The following is an 18589-nucleotide window of genomic DNA, read 5'->3' on the forward strand; positions in this document are numbered from 1 at the left end:
TTTCGTTGCCCAGTGGACACGATTATTCAATCTGAAAAGCTAGGAGCCTGTCAGTTCGGCCTCCAAGAACAAAATGGCGAAATTCTTTGTAAATGGCTGCGGAAATTTTGATTAAGTTTCAACAATTTGCGGATGTCACCAAAGTAAATGTAATTCATGGGTTGTATCATCAGAAAAACAAGGGAAATTGCGGTAGAGGCCCAAATGACTGTTCAACGCGTACGTGTACGAGCTTGTACACTCAGCGACCAACAGTAGCCTGAAACCGATTACTTTCGGGAGGGTATGCAGATAGGCACGGTCATAGAACAGAGTATGTGCAGTGTCTTTGCATTGATTCGTTATTATTCCTCGGCCGTTACCATAAAGTTGTTGCACTTCTTTAGTAATCTTCATTCAACTATCGTACGCACAGTAGAATTCCATTACAGCCGGAGTTCCCGGTACATGACTAGTGTAAGGACATAGCAGGTAAACCTATCAGTTGTAGTGATATAACTTTATTCCTTGAAAAGATCCTTTAACTTTGCCACGACATTAAGTGCGTGTTCCACAGTTTCTTCAACAGTTCTGTATGTATTGTTCCTAAATTCACTCATATTAGTGTCACTGACTCAGTCACTCACGGAACTGAGCCCTTCTTTTGAAACCGCAAATTGTGCAGCTACTGAAGAAATTCCCAGCATTTAATGGAACCCGAAGGTTCGTTACCGTGTTCACAAGAGCCCTCCACTGATTCATATCCTGATCCAGATCAATCCGTGTCATCTGTTTAAACCTAACTGGAACACATACCTCTAAATCCGTAGCTTATGTCGAAGTTGGGTAGTTTTACCACGCTGCTTTATCTATTTTTATTTAGTTCAATTTTACGCAGTTCGTCCTTGTAATTTTCCTCCAATTTCCTTATTCTGTACTTGAGGTAAAGAGAGTGGGTTCCGCAGTTCTGACGCTGCCGGAGGCTGTACCGGTATCGCAGCAGAACAAGAGTAGAAGTGGCCTTTATGTATGGCCAATGTATAAATATTCCGTCATTGATCCTGCAGTGAAGTTGAAAGTAACCGTGTCAAGGCCGCGCCATAGCTCAAGCCGTTAGTACCTGGCGTCCCACCGAGGCGACCCGGGTTCGATCCCGTGTCTGGTCAAGTGGTATTTGTGGTGGACAAAGTGGCGCTGGGCAAGTTTTCTCCAAATACTTCGGTTTCCCCTGCCAATCTTCATTCCACCAATTGCTCCACAATCACCCTCACCTATCATCTGGGGCTGGTACACTAAGCGAGAAGTGACCGCAGTACGAGGGACTTAGTCCCACTCCACTAGCAATAAAAAAAAACAATGTCACCCTCGCAGGGTTCTTGTTGGTACGTCGGATACTCCACTTGTGAACAAGCTGAAGTGCCAACAGGCGATTTACTGTTACCTTATTTAGCGGAACACTGATCCATTTACAGATTTATTGAGCTAGGAAAATCACAAATGATGAATAGTCAGGGAATCAATATGATTGTTGTCATGTCCCTTTGAAACACGGGTGCGAGGAAGCAGCGTGGGCAGGTGACTGTAGCTGACGCTGGTTTCTCGCTCGCGAGGTTTTCTGCCCTGAAGATGGATGCGATACGTTTCTCCGAAACGTCAGCTCACACAAGATATTCACGCCGCCACATCCCACAAGAGGCATGCTTAAAAAATATGACTTGTCTTTTGAGATGTAACGCCGTATAGTCTGGTAATGTCTTCCAGTGTTTCGGATTACATGCTCACTTTATTTTTTACTCTGAAGATGGAGGCAGCTCGCTGTCTTTAAATATCGGTAAAAGTCCATGCAAGTATAGGGCCTCACATTCCTGAACACACTAAACTTCATAGTCCCTGCCTTGGGAACCCCAGATTCACTCTGTCAGTATAGATTTACCCCTGCTGGGATTCGAACGGTCACCTCCTGAATATGAAGGCAGACACGTTGTGCCTTCAAATATTATGACGTAATAAGCATGCTTGCGGGAAACCTCACTTTTACAGCCTAACAGCCGACACCTCTTCTGATTCCAAATGGGTTCCTCCGCCATACAAATGTAGACCGTAAGGTGTGAGGTTCTGACAATTGGGGTATGAAAAATATTTTCTTTTGGGACCAAATGCCGTGTCATCAAGACTACACGGCCTCACATTCCAGAAATTATACTCTTCCCAAGTGTAGAACAACACCGCTTCAGCAAAATTTTCCTGTAGTCACCCACTGCGGATGAAGGCAACGTTTCATAAGAATATTTCGATTGCTGACGTAAGGGGCAGTTACAGACGGGGCTATAAGTGGTAAAATCGTTCACACAGATCCTCATATCCTTCTTCCAAGAATCACGTGTTCTGATGGCATGAAAATGCTGAAGGACATAAAAAAGAGGAGCTCTGCTTGCTACCTTGTTCATGCTGGTTGCTTACTTACCGGGAGACTCTGTTCTGTAATAGACTGCAGTTTATATAGAGTCTGTATAGTTAACTGCAGTGGAGTTAATGCAGCGTCATTAAATGTGCTTGGTCAAAAGCAAATTGATGTCCTTTGGCGCTACAGCCCCAATTTGGCCCTTGTCCTACCTCCATGAAACTGTTTTAGTTCGGTTTACTAGATCTTAGACGTTTGGTAAGACTCCTTGGGCGGGTGATCAGCTCGTCGCAAGGCCTCTGCCTGCACACAAATACAGAATAACGCGCACACAACACAAACACCGAACATCCATACCCTGAGTGGGATTCGAACCCACGTTCCTGGCTTCCGAGCGAGCGAAGACGTTCCATGCCTTATACCGCTCCTCTACCGTGACCGGAGAATTGATGTACATATTTGTAAATTATAAAAACACGGATTTTCTTATCTGATTCTAAATTGTCTTCACTAAATTCGATATTCCACGTCTAATGATGTCTCTTGCGGCAGTTAACTCCATTACGGCCTCGTGCTTGATAATTAGATATGCAGTACATAAGGCTTTAGTTAAATATAATCCATCGGTCCGTCATGCGACTTACATTGCATTGTTAGTTGTTATACGTTCATATTAAACGTGTTCAAGTAATTTCTGTTCGTCTTCTGAATAATAGTGTAACACTGTGTAAACATCTTGCAAAAACTCGAGGGCATTACTCCTGATTTCCATCCTTCCTCCAGCTCATGGTCCCCCATCTTCGTTTTTAATGACAATTTTATATTGCAAGGTCGGCTGAACTTCATGAAGCCTCAACGGGGCTCTCGCAAATTTGAATAATGTCCCACGGTGTTGCCATGGTGTCACAACTTCATACATTCTCTGACTGGATCAACATTTTTGCTCTTCTGCCACATACCCCAGCCTTCTAGAAGGCAAGTTTGGGCAAGAGTTCGAAGAGTTTCATTGTGTGATCTCATCACATAACCTACATAATCCCTTCATCTTCAAATTGAATGGAATATATTTTCAACGTATTTGTGTGACTATTGACGGGGTTTTGATTGGTGATTGGATTTAATCGCCACTTACAGATGTTAACTACAAGTAATAATAACGCTCTAACTAATTTATACACTAGTCTTCTCACTGCGACACAAACGAAGTCTTTTAGTCTGTCGTCTTCAAGAGTCGTTGCCTAGTATGGACTTCCAACGGCAGACGTTCCTCTTACTCTGGGTTCCCAAATAATCCCCGTGCCTGAGCTACCAGCTACTAGAAGCAGCAGGTCACAGAGACTGAACTGCGGCAGCCCTCAATCTGATCGCTCATCACTTCTATTAACTCAACTGCACTGCACAGCACCTAACTGCCCCACTAGTTGTCTTGCTTATAAGATCCAGGCACGTACCGCACAGGAAACGCCCCCATTTTCGCATTGTTGCGTGAGTCACCATCGGCGCGGACCGCGCAGAAAACACCGCTTTCCCGCCAGTCCATCGGCGAGCTGGCTGATACCTAGAAACGGCTGTTGTCTCGTATTTTCTTTCGCTGTCGTTGCCTAGCAACGGGTCTGTACGCGACAATATGAAGCAACGCTACTGTGGGCATAAAACTGGCAATCCCATTAATTTTATGAAGAGGAAAGGGCCGGCAGGAAATTAATTCCCTGCAACTGTATGTTTTCACGTGTAACAAGAGTGGTGTTTTTCACTATCTGTTCTTCTCAATTGGTTACAGTGAAAATTAATGTGGTAAACCACACCATGAATTGGGTGTTGCTCCATTTCGACGCAACTGATCCGTCCCATTTGCATTTATCATTCCGTTTGGGGGTCAGTAATGTTTGATGTCCAGAAACTACAAGATTTAGCCCCCACCATCAACATTCACACATCAGCTTTCTTCAGTCTGAAGGCCGAGGGCTTTCCATTGAGAGGCCGAACAAGGTGGTTTAAGAGATAACGCTTCTGGCTTGTATTCGGGAGGTAAACGTTTCGAATCCCGTTCGGAACACCAATTATTCTGAATGAGGATTTTCATGTTNCTGCTTGCTACCTTGTTCATGCTGGTTGCTTACTTACCGGGAGACTCTGTTCTGTAATAGACTGCAGTTTATATAGAGTCTGTATAGTTAACTGCAGTGGAGTTAATGCAGCGTCATTAAATGTGCTTGGTCAAAAGCAAATTGATGTCCTTTGGCGCTACAGCCCCAATTTGGCCCTTGTCCTACCTCCATGAAACTGTTTTAGTTCGGTTTACTAGATCTTAGACGTTTGGTAAGACTCCTTGGACGGGTGATCAGCTCGTCGCAAGGCCTCTGCCTGCACAGAAATACAAACACCGAACATCCATGCCCTGAGTGGGATTCGAACCCACGATCCTGGCTTCCGAGCGAGCGAAGACGTTCCATGCCTTATACCGCTCCTCTACCGTGACCGGAGAATTGATGTACATATTTGTAAATTATAAAAACACGGATTTTCTTATCTGATTCTAAATTGTCTTCACTAAATTCGATATTCCACGTCTAATGATGTCTCTTGCGGCAGTTAACTCCATTACGGCCTCGTGCTTGATAATTAGATATGCAGTACATAAGGCTTTAGTTAAATATAATCCATCGGTCCGTCATGCGACTTACATTGCATTGTTAGTTGTTATACGTTCATATTAAACGTGTCGGAGTCATTTCTGTTCGTCTTCTGAATAATAGTGCAACACTGTGTAAAGATCTTGCAAAAACTCGAACGCATTACTCCTGATTTCCATCCTTTCCTCCAGCTCATGGTCCCCCTTTTTCGTTTTTAATGACAATTTTATATTGCAAGGTCGGCTGAACTTCATGAAGCCTCAACGGGGCTCTCGCAAATTTGAATAATGTCCCACGGTGTTGCCATGGTGTCACAACTTCATACATTCTCTGACTGGATCAACATTTTTGCTCTTCTGCCACATACCCCAGCCTTCTAGAAGGCAAGTTTGGGCAAGAGTTTGAAGAGTTCATTGTGTGATCTCATCACATAATCACTTCGTCTTCAAATTGAATGGAATATATTGTCAACGTATTTGTGTGACTATTGACGGGGTTTTGATTGGTGATTGGATTTAATCGCCACTTACAGATGTTAACTACAAGTAATAATAACGCTCTAACTAATTTATACACTAGTCTTCTCACTGCGACACAAACGAAGTCTTTTAGTCTGTCGTCTTCAAGAGNAGGACTGAGTAATGCCTAGCAATGTCAGAGTAAAGATAAATTGCTAGGAAAGTTTAAAGATTACTTCGGTAGCGTTTCTTGTGCTATGGTAAATGACGCGTTTCCTTGATCTCGCGATGACAGACTTCACCCTTCACGTGAAAGAGACACATTCACTGCTGTTCCCTATAGTACGCCTAGTAACGGTGCAGCACAAGGAAATCACAAGCGCTTCGTACCGAGCTGCTGCTACTTATGGATTTTATTTATTTTTATCCTGTACGAAGGAAATAAGACCTACTTAATTCGTCGAGATCGCTTTCTGCTTACATCGCCCCTTTCTTCCCCGAACGTTTCTGTATTGTCCGAAACGTCTCTTTCGTATTTGGAGATTTCCTGATTTCGATTCTACGTCTCTAAAGCGACTACAGTGAATCAGAATTTTGTGGTTTCTCTGCAGCCCGTACTTTCCGTTAAAATAGTCCCAGAGCTATACATATAACGCACGCAGTTGATAAGGCACTGTTCAAACGCGAAACGAGCGTATTTTGTCCCTAACATTGAACATTCAGTAGACCATTCTAATTCCATCTGTTTCGCGTTAGGAGCCATGCGAAAACTAAGCCATTGTGATGTAATGTGGGGAGTAGAAGTATCGCCTCCTCGGGACGTAAGTGCCTGCCACATTTATTTAGAGAACAAATCGCTGTCAGCAGTGTTGCCCAGACAGCGCCCCGTAAAACGAACTTAATGCCTTGCGGGTCGGCTCGACCCGGCCGGCGGGAGGAGCTGTCCTCCCTTCTATATGTATCCGGACTCATAAGGAACCGAGGGCATGTGAGCACAGCGTAACAGTCGGTCACTTTTGTACAGTTATTTTGAAAGCCTTGTGACGTCACGGGAAAGCATACTGGATATAAAATATTTGTTTCATTGCGACAGGTGTTTAGGAGAGATACTCACAGAAATGCACGTTTCTTTCTGAAGTACAGCATTAGGCTATGTGTTGTGTAATTCTGTATTGTCAGCCAAAGTATTTTGAAGGAAGAGGAAAACAGCCGAAAAATCCAGTTTTTAAAGAGAATTACGCTCAAAATTATTTGTGTGTGCTATAACATTTCTCATTTCTCACCTGCATATACACATTGCACGAAACATTATGACGTATAGACCCATTGCTAGGCAACGGCTCGGTAAACACATTCTCACCGAATCGAAAGCGCGCAACAATAAGACGTCCATTGTTAAGAAGCGGATTAGTAAACAAGCCTTCTCAACAACGGAGAGACTGTTTTCTTCGTGGTCTATGCCGAAAGGTTATGAAAAGGAAAAGAAGGTCCTTTCAGTGGAGTTTTCGAGAATTGGGTCGAGTTCTTGAGGTGACAGTCGAAGGTGATTGAGAAGGAAAGGCAAGGAATGAATTCGACCGTGCAAAGAAGACTTCATGTGTGATTTGAAGTTACATTCGGACTATAATGAACCTGTTACCAGGACATATCGCCAATATATCCAGGCCGGTTGTGGCGCTTACAGACCCTCCTATCCGTAGTTTACAGCGATGTGTGCGCGAAGCTGGCAATATTGACTTTCTTCTATTTTCACGAATAATTACGCATATAAATTTTCCTCTACTTCTCTTACACGCATTCTTTGCTTGCTGATTACGCAACAGCAGAACTCAACATTTCATCACCCTTGTATTCTCCTATAACACTGTTTATTAGCATTTTCTTTCACTTTTCTATGAAATAAGTGTTTCGTTGCATGAATTCACTACTCAAATATCAACAAGCACCTCAAGTGCTACTATTCGTGTGTTTGTTAATTAATAATCTTTGAGATCGATTTAACTGTACTAAAGTGACAAAATTCTTGTGGAGGAGATGCATTGAAATTCAACGGGGATGTGTGCTTCCGTATCTCCATCCCCTACACCTGTGTCAATTTCCTTTATCCCATTTACACCTCTTTCTCCTTCTTGCTCTTTTCCGTATTCCTTTCACATCCCTGTTTGTCTATCCTATCGCGCTGCCATTGTCTCGTCCCTTTCCTGTCTTATTCTACCTCAACCAGCCCCCGATATTTTTTTTCTTCACATCTCGCTCTCCTTGACCCCCCCCCTCTCCTCACTATTCCTTAACGTTTTATCCCATTGTTCAATTCACTTATCTTATTGCTTCAATTACATCTTTTTTTCTTTCTAGATGACATTTTCAAACATACAGCTGCCCTCTGTGAACGTGTGTGAAAATGCATGTTAAACATACAGAAGTATCAACTGTGCTACGTCACAGATAGTTTCGTCCTTGTCCTTCTGTCCGCTGACCTGTGCGAGAGCCAGCATATATCAGTTCCTTTTCATTTATGAAGTATTATGTGTGGTTGAAGCACAATACTACCTTGACATAGCCCATATTTCACGACCTGTCGAGTTTTCTTTAATATATTTGCATAATTAGCGCGTCTGCGCAGAAAATTCTGCATTCTACTAAGAGGAATAATTTAGGCACAATAGATTACTATGGTCGCGGTGCAAGGGCCAAGGAGGCCCACCCCTTATACAAGAAGAATAATTTTGTTGTTCGTGATGGTTATATTTAACGGTTCGTACACGTCGGTTCCGCGGCCCTCAGATCGCGTTTCATTTTCACGGTGTATATGAATATCTGTTTTCGTCACGACCCCAGTGCTGTTGTAACGGGGTGAATGCAAAATCACTTGATATGGACTGAAACCCATGCGTCGGAGAAGTCAACTAAAATTTCTTTGGGTTTCCCTTCTTAAGCGAACAACATTTGCATTTCCACTTTTCCGCCATTGTTATTACGTTTGAAGATAAATATCTTGGTCTACATGTGGGGGAATGCAGGGAATTTTATGTAGATATCTCGTTTCGCCACTTAGTTTAGAAAATAATTTGGAATTTGAGCAGCATGTATTTTCCTTTCTCGATTCGTTTGAGAGCATAAGTACGTATGTCTGCGTCTTAGTGTGAAAATAATTATATTATTCAGTACGGGTCATCTTTCTTCGCCAACTCAAAACACTGAAATCATGGGTTCGAATCCAACTCAAGGCATAGATGTCTGCTTTTACTCTTTTTTTGTGTTGTCATTTTAGGGTAGCGACCTCGCGACCGTCTGATCCCCCGTCCAAGGTGTCCTACGAGCTGTCTATAAGATTCATAATTTCGGAATTAATTCTGAATGGGCATAGGCCAGAGAGCCTAATCCAAAGGTAGAAGAACTATTAGTCATCTGAATATTATAAAAATTATTTTTTTATGATAGTGTCATATTTTAAACATTACAGTAATACTCAGTAATATAATAAGATAGTTACATAAGTGGCCGCGCCTTCTAAGGCATGAATTGTCTCCGCCTATTCAAACTCTGGGATCGTGGCTTCGTATACCACTCAAGGCATGGATGTCTGCGTTTATTCTGTGTTTATGTTGTCGTGTGTGGATAGCTGACTTAACGACGAGTTGATCACCCATTTAGGGAGTCCTACCGTCTGTCTGTAAGACTCAGATTTCAGAATAAATTAATTCTGAATGGGAAGAGGGCAGAGGGTGAACGGAGAAGTTCATGGAGGTAGGCCTAGGCCCACTGGGGCTGTAGTGCCAAGGGAAAAGAAATAGGGCAAAGGGTCTAATCCGTCAAGGTAGAAGAAGAATAGGATAGGTACAATGATTAAACATGGATATGTACAGAAATAACTTAAGCGCGAGCGTAATAACAAAGCTCAAACTGACATTTCCGATTATTGAATATATAATTGAATATTGAATATATAATTAGGTAAGTACATTTAATTTTTAAAAATGTTAGTATTTCCCCTTTCATATTCAGATATTTTTCTCCAACCAGTATCCGAGTCTGACATATAAATTCGGCTGTTGACGGGAGCAGGGAATTTTCAAAGCGTGCGCACTGACGATTACAAATCATCGTATCTTCTTGCTACAGCCTGAGCCTTCCTTGTTGTGTTGGCGTTACTTGGGCCACTATTTCACTAAGCATACATGATGTTGAACTCTTGAATTTGTGGTCGCAGGACGAAGAGCAACCAGAGGTGGATGAAGCTGCGAACAACAGTGCAGCTATCTGGTGCCATTACCACCATCCAGAAGAAACCTCCTCTCAAGCGAGAAGACTCATTCCTCAAGCGGTTCTCAACCAGGCAGATCCCGGAGGCACAGGTAAGCTTGCCAACACAGCCTCACTTTCTAACTTGATAACTTCCTTGTTACACCATGTTGTCACGATATCATAATGTCATGTAGTAATGTTTAAACATGATATGTATACTTTCACAATATTCTGTACGAACATCTTGCCTTTAGAGGCCCCTTGTAACTTACCTATCATTAACAAAAGCAGCATGGCGGTTGGAGTACTATCGACATTAGGGGTAGGTAGGTAGGTAGGTGTAGGTATGATTTTCATATGCAGTATGACCTCTGAAGAAACAGTAAATCAGGTCGCGTTTCGACCTACGACTTCACAATCCTACGAAATTCCAGGCTTGCGACCACATTAAATTAAGACCCATTAGACTTAAGCTCCAAATTTTCAGGCTTAAAAACTCGAAACTAATATTTCGAAGTTTGTCAGATGGTAACCCTCTTGTGGCGCGAGTCATAACTTTTAGTGATCTGTGGCAAAACATGATTTTATTTTCATTTTTAGTACTCCAAGTATATAAAACTGTTATTTTATGCGCCTGTATTGATTTTATATTAAAAGCAATTGAAATGTAGCGTATCAACTATTGAAATACTGGTAAATGGGTCTAAGCCTTAAGATCCAGTAGCCTCTGCCTCTATTTTTTTTTAATTCGCTTAGAGGGGGTGGAGTCCAATTGGGTCCACTGGGCACGGCGGCCACCGATTGGCCTATTGCAGCCTGCCCCGGGCGATTATGATGGAGAATTTGGCGGAATGAAGATTGGCAGGGGAAACCGAAGTGCTCGGAGAAAACCCGCCCCAGCGCCACTTTGTCCACCACAAATCCCACTTTACCAGACCCGGGATCGAACCCGAGCCGCCGCTGTTGGAAACCAGCGACTAACCGCTTGAGCTATGGTGCGGCCTTGCCTCTTCCTCTTAAGTTCCATGTTATAGTAAAATCAACGATTTTTCGACATGCGCCTCTTTTTTTCGGATAGGCATAAAGTGGAAGTTCGGAGGTACGACTGTATTTGGAAATTACGAGCTGAATAACATCGTGTCACGAGAGAAGTGAATGTTGACTGTAATCACTTATACCATTCAGGAACTTAATCGTGTGTGTTCTTCTGATATCAAGGCAACCACTGTTAGTGGGATTTGTACACGAAACACGATTAGTAGAAACGATGTTATGTTCAGTGTACGTGTACATATTGTGCATCTTTCTTCAATCGTATTTCATTTCAGTACACTGGCAGAGTTTTTGCAACATAAACTTTATGACGCTGCTGTTTTCCAGCAACGTGCAGTCCTCGGAATAAAAAATACTGTCTTAAAAATAACCATCCGTCCACCCATCCCGTCCGACCATTCCATCCACCCACGGCTCTACAGCCCTTTGTTGGGGCCTGGCCTCTTTTTCAGTTTTGTAATCCTGTACACATTCGGCAGGACTCCTTGGATGGGGGATCAGCCCGTCACAAGGCCGCTATATGCACATAGAACAGCTCAAACACAGAATAAACTCTGAAAACCATCCATGCCTCGAGTAGCATTCGAATCCATGACCCCAGTGTTTAAGAGGGCGAAGACAGTTCAGGCCACCCTGATCTGCTTGAAAGGACTCATAGTCTTGCTTAATTATAGGACTGCAAACTAAATTCTGAATGTGTGGCTCGTACTTACAAATCAAAAAAGCGGCCTCCGTAGTCTAGAGGTAACGTTCCCACCTCATGACTCGTAGTACGCGGGTTCAAATACCCGGCGGAGGTCGTCGAATTTTTAAGGGCGGAAAAATTCAGGGAACAAGTCCTCCGGGAGGGACTTTAAGCCNAGGTCTCAGTGCGTGGGGAAACCCACCCTCTCCAATAACTAACTAACTAACTAACTAACTAACTACAAATCAAAAAGAAGAAAATGAATTAATAAACTAAGAATTGAGAAATGCGAAGATGAAGTGGCCTTGGACAGCATAGTGTTCAGAGTGATCTCCCCGAAAACTGGTAAATTGTTGTACAGAACTATAAGGTTTATTTTGGTCTCTATCCATCGTCTAGTATATATAAGACAAAGAACCACAACGTTTTGGAAACTGGATCTGTCTCCGTCCTCAGGTCGATGGGGCAAGATAGACCTACTCATTTGGGCCCGTTAGAAAAAGCTCATCTCAATCACTGGACAACCCCCGGTCAGTAGAGAGCAGCTTATAAACACTTGACAGCAGGTTCCATCATTGGGAGATAATAAAATCATAATAAAAGAAAGGCTAAAACTTGTGTGCCAAGCATGCACATGTCAAAAATTTGATAAAACAATGGTATGGTTTAAGTTCCAGGAATGAAGTTAAAGACGAGAGTAAAAAATATAGAGGATGTATAGTTACTTATGCAGATGAAGAATCATGCCACCAGGGCGACTTCTCGAAATAAGACTAAACTCCAGAGCAAAACCAGCACATGTAGCGGAAGACACTGATTTTCGTAAAAACTTTCATTTTGACTTGTTGACCTCTTCACTGATGAACACAGGCATAATTTCAAGCAGGATATTCTAGAGAAATCCAAGTTGGCTCAGCATGCGTATGAAGAGGGCCATAAGGTAGGCTGGGACGAAGCTAGGGCCTTGGAGATTGAAAGTAACAGCAGGTACAGAAAGTATAAGGAATCAGCTCACACGGCATGTTCAGCTAATCCGATCAGCCAGCCCAGTTTGGATATTTCTCCCTTATGGATCCCCCTCATGAATGAAGAGGTTTTATCACATTTTTGATATGTGCATGCTTCCCACAAAAATTTTAACTTGTCTTTTATTGTGATTTTATCATCTGCCAATGATGAAACCTGCTGTCAAGTGTTTATAGGCTGCTCTCTACTGACCGGGGTTTGTCCAGTGACTGAGACTAGCTTTTTCTAACGGGCCCAACTGAGTAGGTCTATCTTGCCCATCCACCTGAGGACGGAGACAGATTCAGTCTCCGAAACGGTGTGGTCTTTTATCTTATATGCACCAGACGCTGGATAGAGTCCAAACTAAACCTTATACGAGGGTTGGAACTTTAATAGTGGCAACACTGCTGTAGAGACACAACCAAATAATGTCGCTTATACCACACATTAGTTACATACCTACCCTCAGAGCAAATGGACTCTCCCTTCCCACATCACGCGCATGCCCAGCGACCAGATGAACAGAGCCTCGTGTTAGCTAGCGGTCTAATGTAGTGTTGTCACGATGTTTTCGAAACAGGAACAACAGAGTTGGATAAAGATTGAATGTGCCAGAGGCCGTACAGCACGACAGTGTCATCAAGGTCTTCAAGAGGCTTGCGGGGAATCTGCCATTGCCTTACAGAACAGTGGCAAGGTGGGTAGAAGCCTTCAACGAGGGAGGCCAAAATGTGGCAGACATACGTCGGCCAGGTCGCCCTAGTTTCAATGAAGAAGTGTATGGTTTTTCCCGCGTTACTGGAGAGTGATCGACGCCATACGATTCGTGAGCTGGCCCGAGAGACAGGATTAGCGCATACGACTGTGCTTCATATTCTGAAGGAACGCCTGGGCATGAGAAAAATTGCATCACAATGGGTTCCGCATGATTTGACGGAAATGCAGAAATGGCTACGATACGACGCTGCTCGTAACCACTTGGAGGGCTATGAGCGCGAAGGAGAGGCTTTCTTACGCCGTATCATTACGCTGTATGAGACATGGGCCAAATCGCACGAACCACAAAAAAAACTCCAGTCGAACGAATGGCGTCATTACGGGTCACCACGAAAAACAAAATTTCGTCAGAACCCCAGCAATATGAAAGTTATGGTGAGTCTCGTGTACGACTGTGATGGTGTTATCCTAACGCATACCGTTCCCCGACAGCAGACCGTCAATTACCGTTCATTTTTGGAACACAACCTGCGACCAGCTTTGAGAAAGAAGCGGCGACACTTTCTGCAGAACCCACCCATTATTTTGCAGGACAGTGCTCGGTCGCATGCAGCGCAAGCTGTGGCTGATTTGTTCGATCGATGGGGCTGGGAAGTGCTGTACCATGAACCATACTCCCCGGACTTAAGCCCTTGTGACTTAGACTTGATTCCTAAGATGAAGGAACCACTTCGTGGCATTCGCTTCAGAACTGTTCCAGAGATTCTTCAGGCAGTAGACCGCTCCATTCGAACTATCAACACAACAGGCGCTGCTAAAGGTATCCTACGACTTCCACATCGCTGACAACGGTTTGTACACAATGCTGGTGACTACATTGAAGGACAGTAAAACTTCGAAACATGTATCTATTTTGTATCAGTTGTAAATAAATAATTGCCACTATTGAAGTTCCAACCCTCGTAGTTCTCTGTACAGCCATCACCACCGTCAGGATCCTTTAGAATTTATTTGGTAAATTGTTGTATATAATGTTTATAAATGTCTCATAGGGCGCACAGATACATGTAACAGCTCCATCGACGAAGCGCTGAATGGAACTAAAAATGACTTCTGCTTTCTCGGAACTAACTGTAATCTTACTTTTATTTATTTCTGCTTCTCCGAAGTCAGGAAATGGAAGCTGCCATAAGAGTCGACTCGAGGATTTAGAGTGAGTGCATAAAGGATTATTTCTTTATGCTTTCTTGGTCGTTTTCTCAATCGATGACTTCGTTCTTCGTGCTGTGAAGTACTGAAAATCAATGTCAGAACTTGTTAACGACGAGTCGCCATTTCACTCAGGAAAGAGCACTCGCTTCCGTCAGGTTGCCGGGTATGCAGATGTAGAAGGGGCTTCGAAAAAGTATTTGGAACTTTCGCATGTTGTTTATCCTAGTTATTATTTTGTTTTATCATCACATTATGATGATCGCCATAATCTTTATTCAGCATAGTGGATCAGCTGGTGAAGTATTTTGTACAGGGTTCGATTTTTGGCCACCGTTCCGTATATATTGTGTTTCCAGGTTTTCTTCAGTGCCTCTACACTCATTCTTGAATAATGTGCTGAAGTAGGTTATATCTGAGAATATCTCAGATTTCTTTTCGTCACATTTCCCCCTAATTCTCTGTCACGTGTACGTGTGTGTGACTATAGACGGTTTTTTTTAATTATTGGACTTACTGACGACTTACAAGTCGTAATTATAAATAACTATAACATTACTGTTGATTTCCACACTAAGACTTCTCAGTCTGCCTTCACTAGTCGTTACTTGATGACAGTTCCCAACAATGACTGTTCCTCTTAAATATTTTCATTGGGCATTTCCTTGTAACGAATCATTACAATGGATATTCTTCAGATTCCGTAGTCACGTCGTTGCCTGCTCGTTAACACTCCTCAACTGGACTGTAGCTGCAGTTGTCTTCAAGATAACTCCTCGGCGCGGACTACGCAGGAAACAATCCCTATATTGTTGTAAAGGTGTGTTACCGCGCCGTTGTATAACGACGGTCGCGGCGCGGACAACATAGAAGACACAGTTTTTGTATTCTTGTGCGCGTGCCTATTGTGGACGTTACCTAGCAACGGTCTCTGTTTACAGAGTCACTGCTTAACAACGGGTATATAGGTACAATATATAACGATTGTTATCTGATAAAATCTCATTAAGTGAGCAGTAAACCAGTGGTGATAGTGGCAGCAGCGGCAGCAATAACAATCATAACAATAGTAGCAGTAATGATAGTAGTACTAGAAGAAGTGGTACTGATATGGTAGTAATAACTCTACGAGTAGTAGCACTTTATATTCGTCACTGATATAACCATTATCCAAATCGACGTATCCTCCACAAAATTAAATCATAGAGCTCAAACCACGGTGTTTATTATCGGAAAACACAATATTTTCACTCGTGAAAAGGTCACGGGGTCCTAAGCTTGCTGTGTACCCTTCTATGGTACATGCGGCATCCCACATCGTCTGTTTTGTTCTCTGATAGACTGACACCAAGAGTGGTGAGTTTTAGGTGCTGAATTCAGCCTAATGTGATTGTGTGCGTCCGCCCGCCCGCNCAGACATCCATGCCTCAAGTGGGATTCGAACCCGCGATCCCATTGTTTGAGCTGGCGAAAACAGTTAATGCCGTAGATAGTGCGACCACTGTGTTCAGCACATCTTAGTAGTGTTATTCAAGAGAGATAACTGAGTGCATGCCTTGTCTGGAGCACGAATCGCTGTCTTGAATGTTTTATGAGGGTTGTTTGTATATTTCTGTGTAGAGAAGGAGCGCTGTGCTTCTGCTTAGTCCGGCCTTCATATCTGTTTCATGGGAATAATGAGAAGACGAAGCACGATGAAAACTCAAGTGATGTTACATACATATCTTCTTAATGAACACATACTTATACAGCATAATGATTTCAACCGGGGAAATAAAACTCTGATAGATGGCAGTTTTGTTTCGTGGATAATATAATGAGTCAGTTTTCAGTTTCAATGCTTCAGATAAGAAATACACGTTCTCTCTTCTGGGATGCGTTCCACCAAAATGTCGGTAAATATTTCTCAGGCTACACGGCGTCAAATTCCAGAAGATAACCCACTTCATAATCACTTCCGTGAAAGTCCCAAATCTAACGAGAAATTCGACGCAGAATTTAAGGCTCCCTCTGCAGTGATTATGAGGAGTACTATCTTCTGGAATGTGACGTCATGTAGTTCATTTGAAGTCAACTGATGTTTCGGGTGAGTATCTCGTTGGTTTCTCTGCTAAGCTACTCTAAATCCCTGAAGATGGAGGCAAATGTTCCTCCGAAGCATCGGCTGTCTTGCAACAGACTGCACTGCATTGTATACTGGAAGACTGAAGTTTTAAAATAATTAAGATTATTAAGAATTCTGATCACTGTCCGCGTTGTCTCAGGCTTTAAATGTCTTGGGTCATTGGAACACTGTGATCGTGGGTTCGAATCCAACCCACGGCATTGATATCTGTTTGCGTTTATTCTGTGTTTGTGTTAGGTAGCGGAATTGCGACGGGCTGATCCCATTTCTAGGGATCATACCGACTGTCTAAAATTAAGAAACTGAAGTTAAACGAGCGTTTCACGGATGGCCTGTGCTCCAAGCGAGAGCAGGAGGAATACAAGAAGACGATAAAGACGATCATGGGTTGAGAGGCGCGAATAATAAAATAGGCGATCCTGTTATATTTCGATTATGGTCTTCGGAGTAATTACGCCATACAGTCTCTTATGTGTACACCAAAGTTTCAGAAGAACCTGTTGCCTTAATCTTCAGGGTCGAAGCGCAACTTCGCATTTTTTATTCTAAGTGCATACAGTGTGCGAACTCAGTGTAGTGTTACTTCCTCATATATGAGACAGAGATTTTCGCTTATGTCAATATTCAGGCTGTAGCCTTCTGGGTTGAGGTGGTGTGTAGTTGCGTACGTGACTCCAGACGTTTCTGAGGCCTCCCATGGCCTCCAAAGTCCATGGGAGACTCAAATTTCTTGCATTAATAGTACATTTTTTTAAGATTCTATGTCGACATTTCTTGAGAGACGAACTCAGGGATGTTATGGCAAGACTCTGAAAATCTTCTTTAAACATTATCCTACATAATCCTGTCGATTTTTCTTTTACCCCATCTAAACGCCGTGACGACTTTAAGAATCGCTCTCCTTCTGCGAGGAGTGTGTTCCCTTTGCCGTTATGGAAAGTGGGTGAGATTCATATAGTTTTGTGATGCGCTTAACACGTCTTTTTTTAAATCATTTTGCCCAAGTTTTTTGCCTCGGGACCGAACATTCGGGTTTCTTAAAAGGCGAGGAATTTCATATTAGCTTAGGGATTGTTAGCTTTTCGTGAAGGTCTCTGTCCATGAGGTTACCAAATCCAGTGTACATGAGCGTGCTAAATTGTGCCGTAAGAGTGGAGGTTAGGCCGCGCCATAGCTCAAGCGGTTAGTCGCTGGCTTCCCACCGCGGCGGCCCAGGTTCAAACCCCGGTCTCGTCAAGTGGGATTTGTGTCGGACAAAGTGACGATGGGGCGGGTTTTCTCCGAGTACTTCGGTTTCCTCTGCCAATCTACATTCCACCAAATTCTCCGTCGTTATAATCACCCGGGGCAGGCTACAATAGGCCAATCAGTGGCCGCCGTGGCGTGTGGACCCAACTGGACTCCACCCCCCACTAAGCGAATAAGTGTGGAGGTTGCGATTTACTTCTTGGAATTAAATAGTCTTAAAATTTAAGAAAGGGGACACAGAAGCACAGAAATCGTTATAATCCCATAAGATTATTTATCTTCTGTATGAAAGTAACTTGAGTAAAATCATCTTTCATAAACATTTTTTTAGTTAAATAGCATGTCGATAGAATGAAATAATTCGGTGTATTAAAGACAACAGATGAGTTATTGTACCTAACGTTTTAAATTTGTATGGTAACGGGCTTCAGTTCAGAATAGTCCGTCTTCCCATCTAACTTAAAGACTAAATTTATAAAGCTATAATAATTTTTCCTGTTACTTGAAATTTGAGGTTGAATCTAGATCAGTCACCCTAGGGAAAGTCAATAGACCGAGTTCTTCGAGAGCGGGATGCTGAGGGGAATATATAGTTCTAAGAGAGTGAAGTAACTGAAGGCTGAAGGAAACTATGTAACGAGGGCGGATACGAAACGAAGACAGAAAGAATTGGACCAAAAAGTACTTCACATTAATGTTAATTTGGACTCTTTTTCGGCAATTATAAAGGGAGAGGTAGTCCTAATGTACTTGTAGTTATAATTTGAGAAAACTGCACACTTGCTGAACGTAAGAGGAAAAACTTCTGTTGGAAACAGCATCTCATTA

General features: G+C 42.8%; 1 protein-coding gene across 3 annotated transcripts in view; it reads left to right on the plus strand.

Annotated features, from left to right (window-relative positions):
• LOC111867576 overlaps positions 1–18589 on the plus strand; it is a 453586-nt gene that overhangs the window by 303379 nt on the left and 131618 nt on the right. For all 3 annotated transcript variants that reach the window (XR_004513358.1, XR_004513359.1, XM_033752722.1), the window contains exon 5: positions 9682–9826. Coding sequence is in view for 1 of the 3 variants with exons in the window: in XM_033752722.1 (XP_033608613.1) it covers positions 9682–9826 (145 nt within the window). In the remaining 2 variants the exon portion in view is untranslated. The remainder of the gene's footprint in view (positions 1–9681; positions 9827–18589) is intronic.

This window comes from Cryptotermes secundus, unplaced genomic scaffold (assembly GCF_002891405.2).
Source record: "Cryptotermes secundus unplaced genomic scaffold, Csec_1.0 scaffold480, whole genome shotgun sequence".
Classification (NCBI taxonomy): Eukaryota; Metazoa; Arthropoda; class Insecta; order Blattodea; family Kalotermitidae; genus Cryptotermes; species Cryptotermes secundus.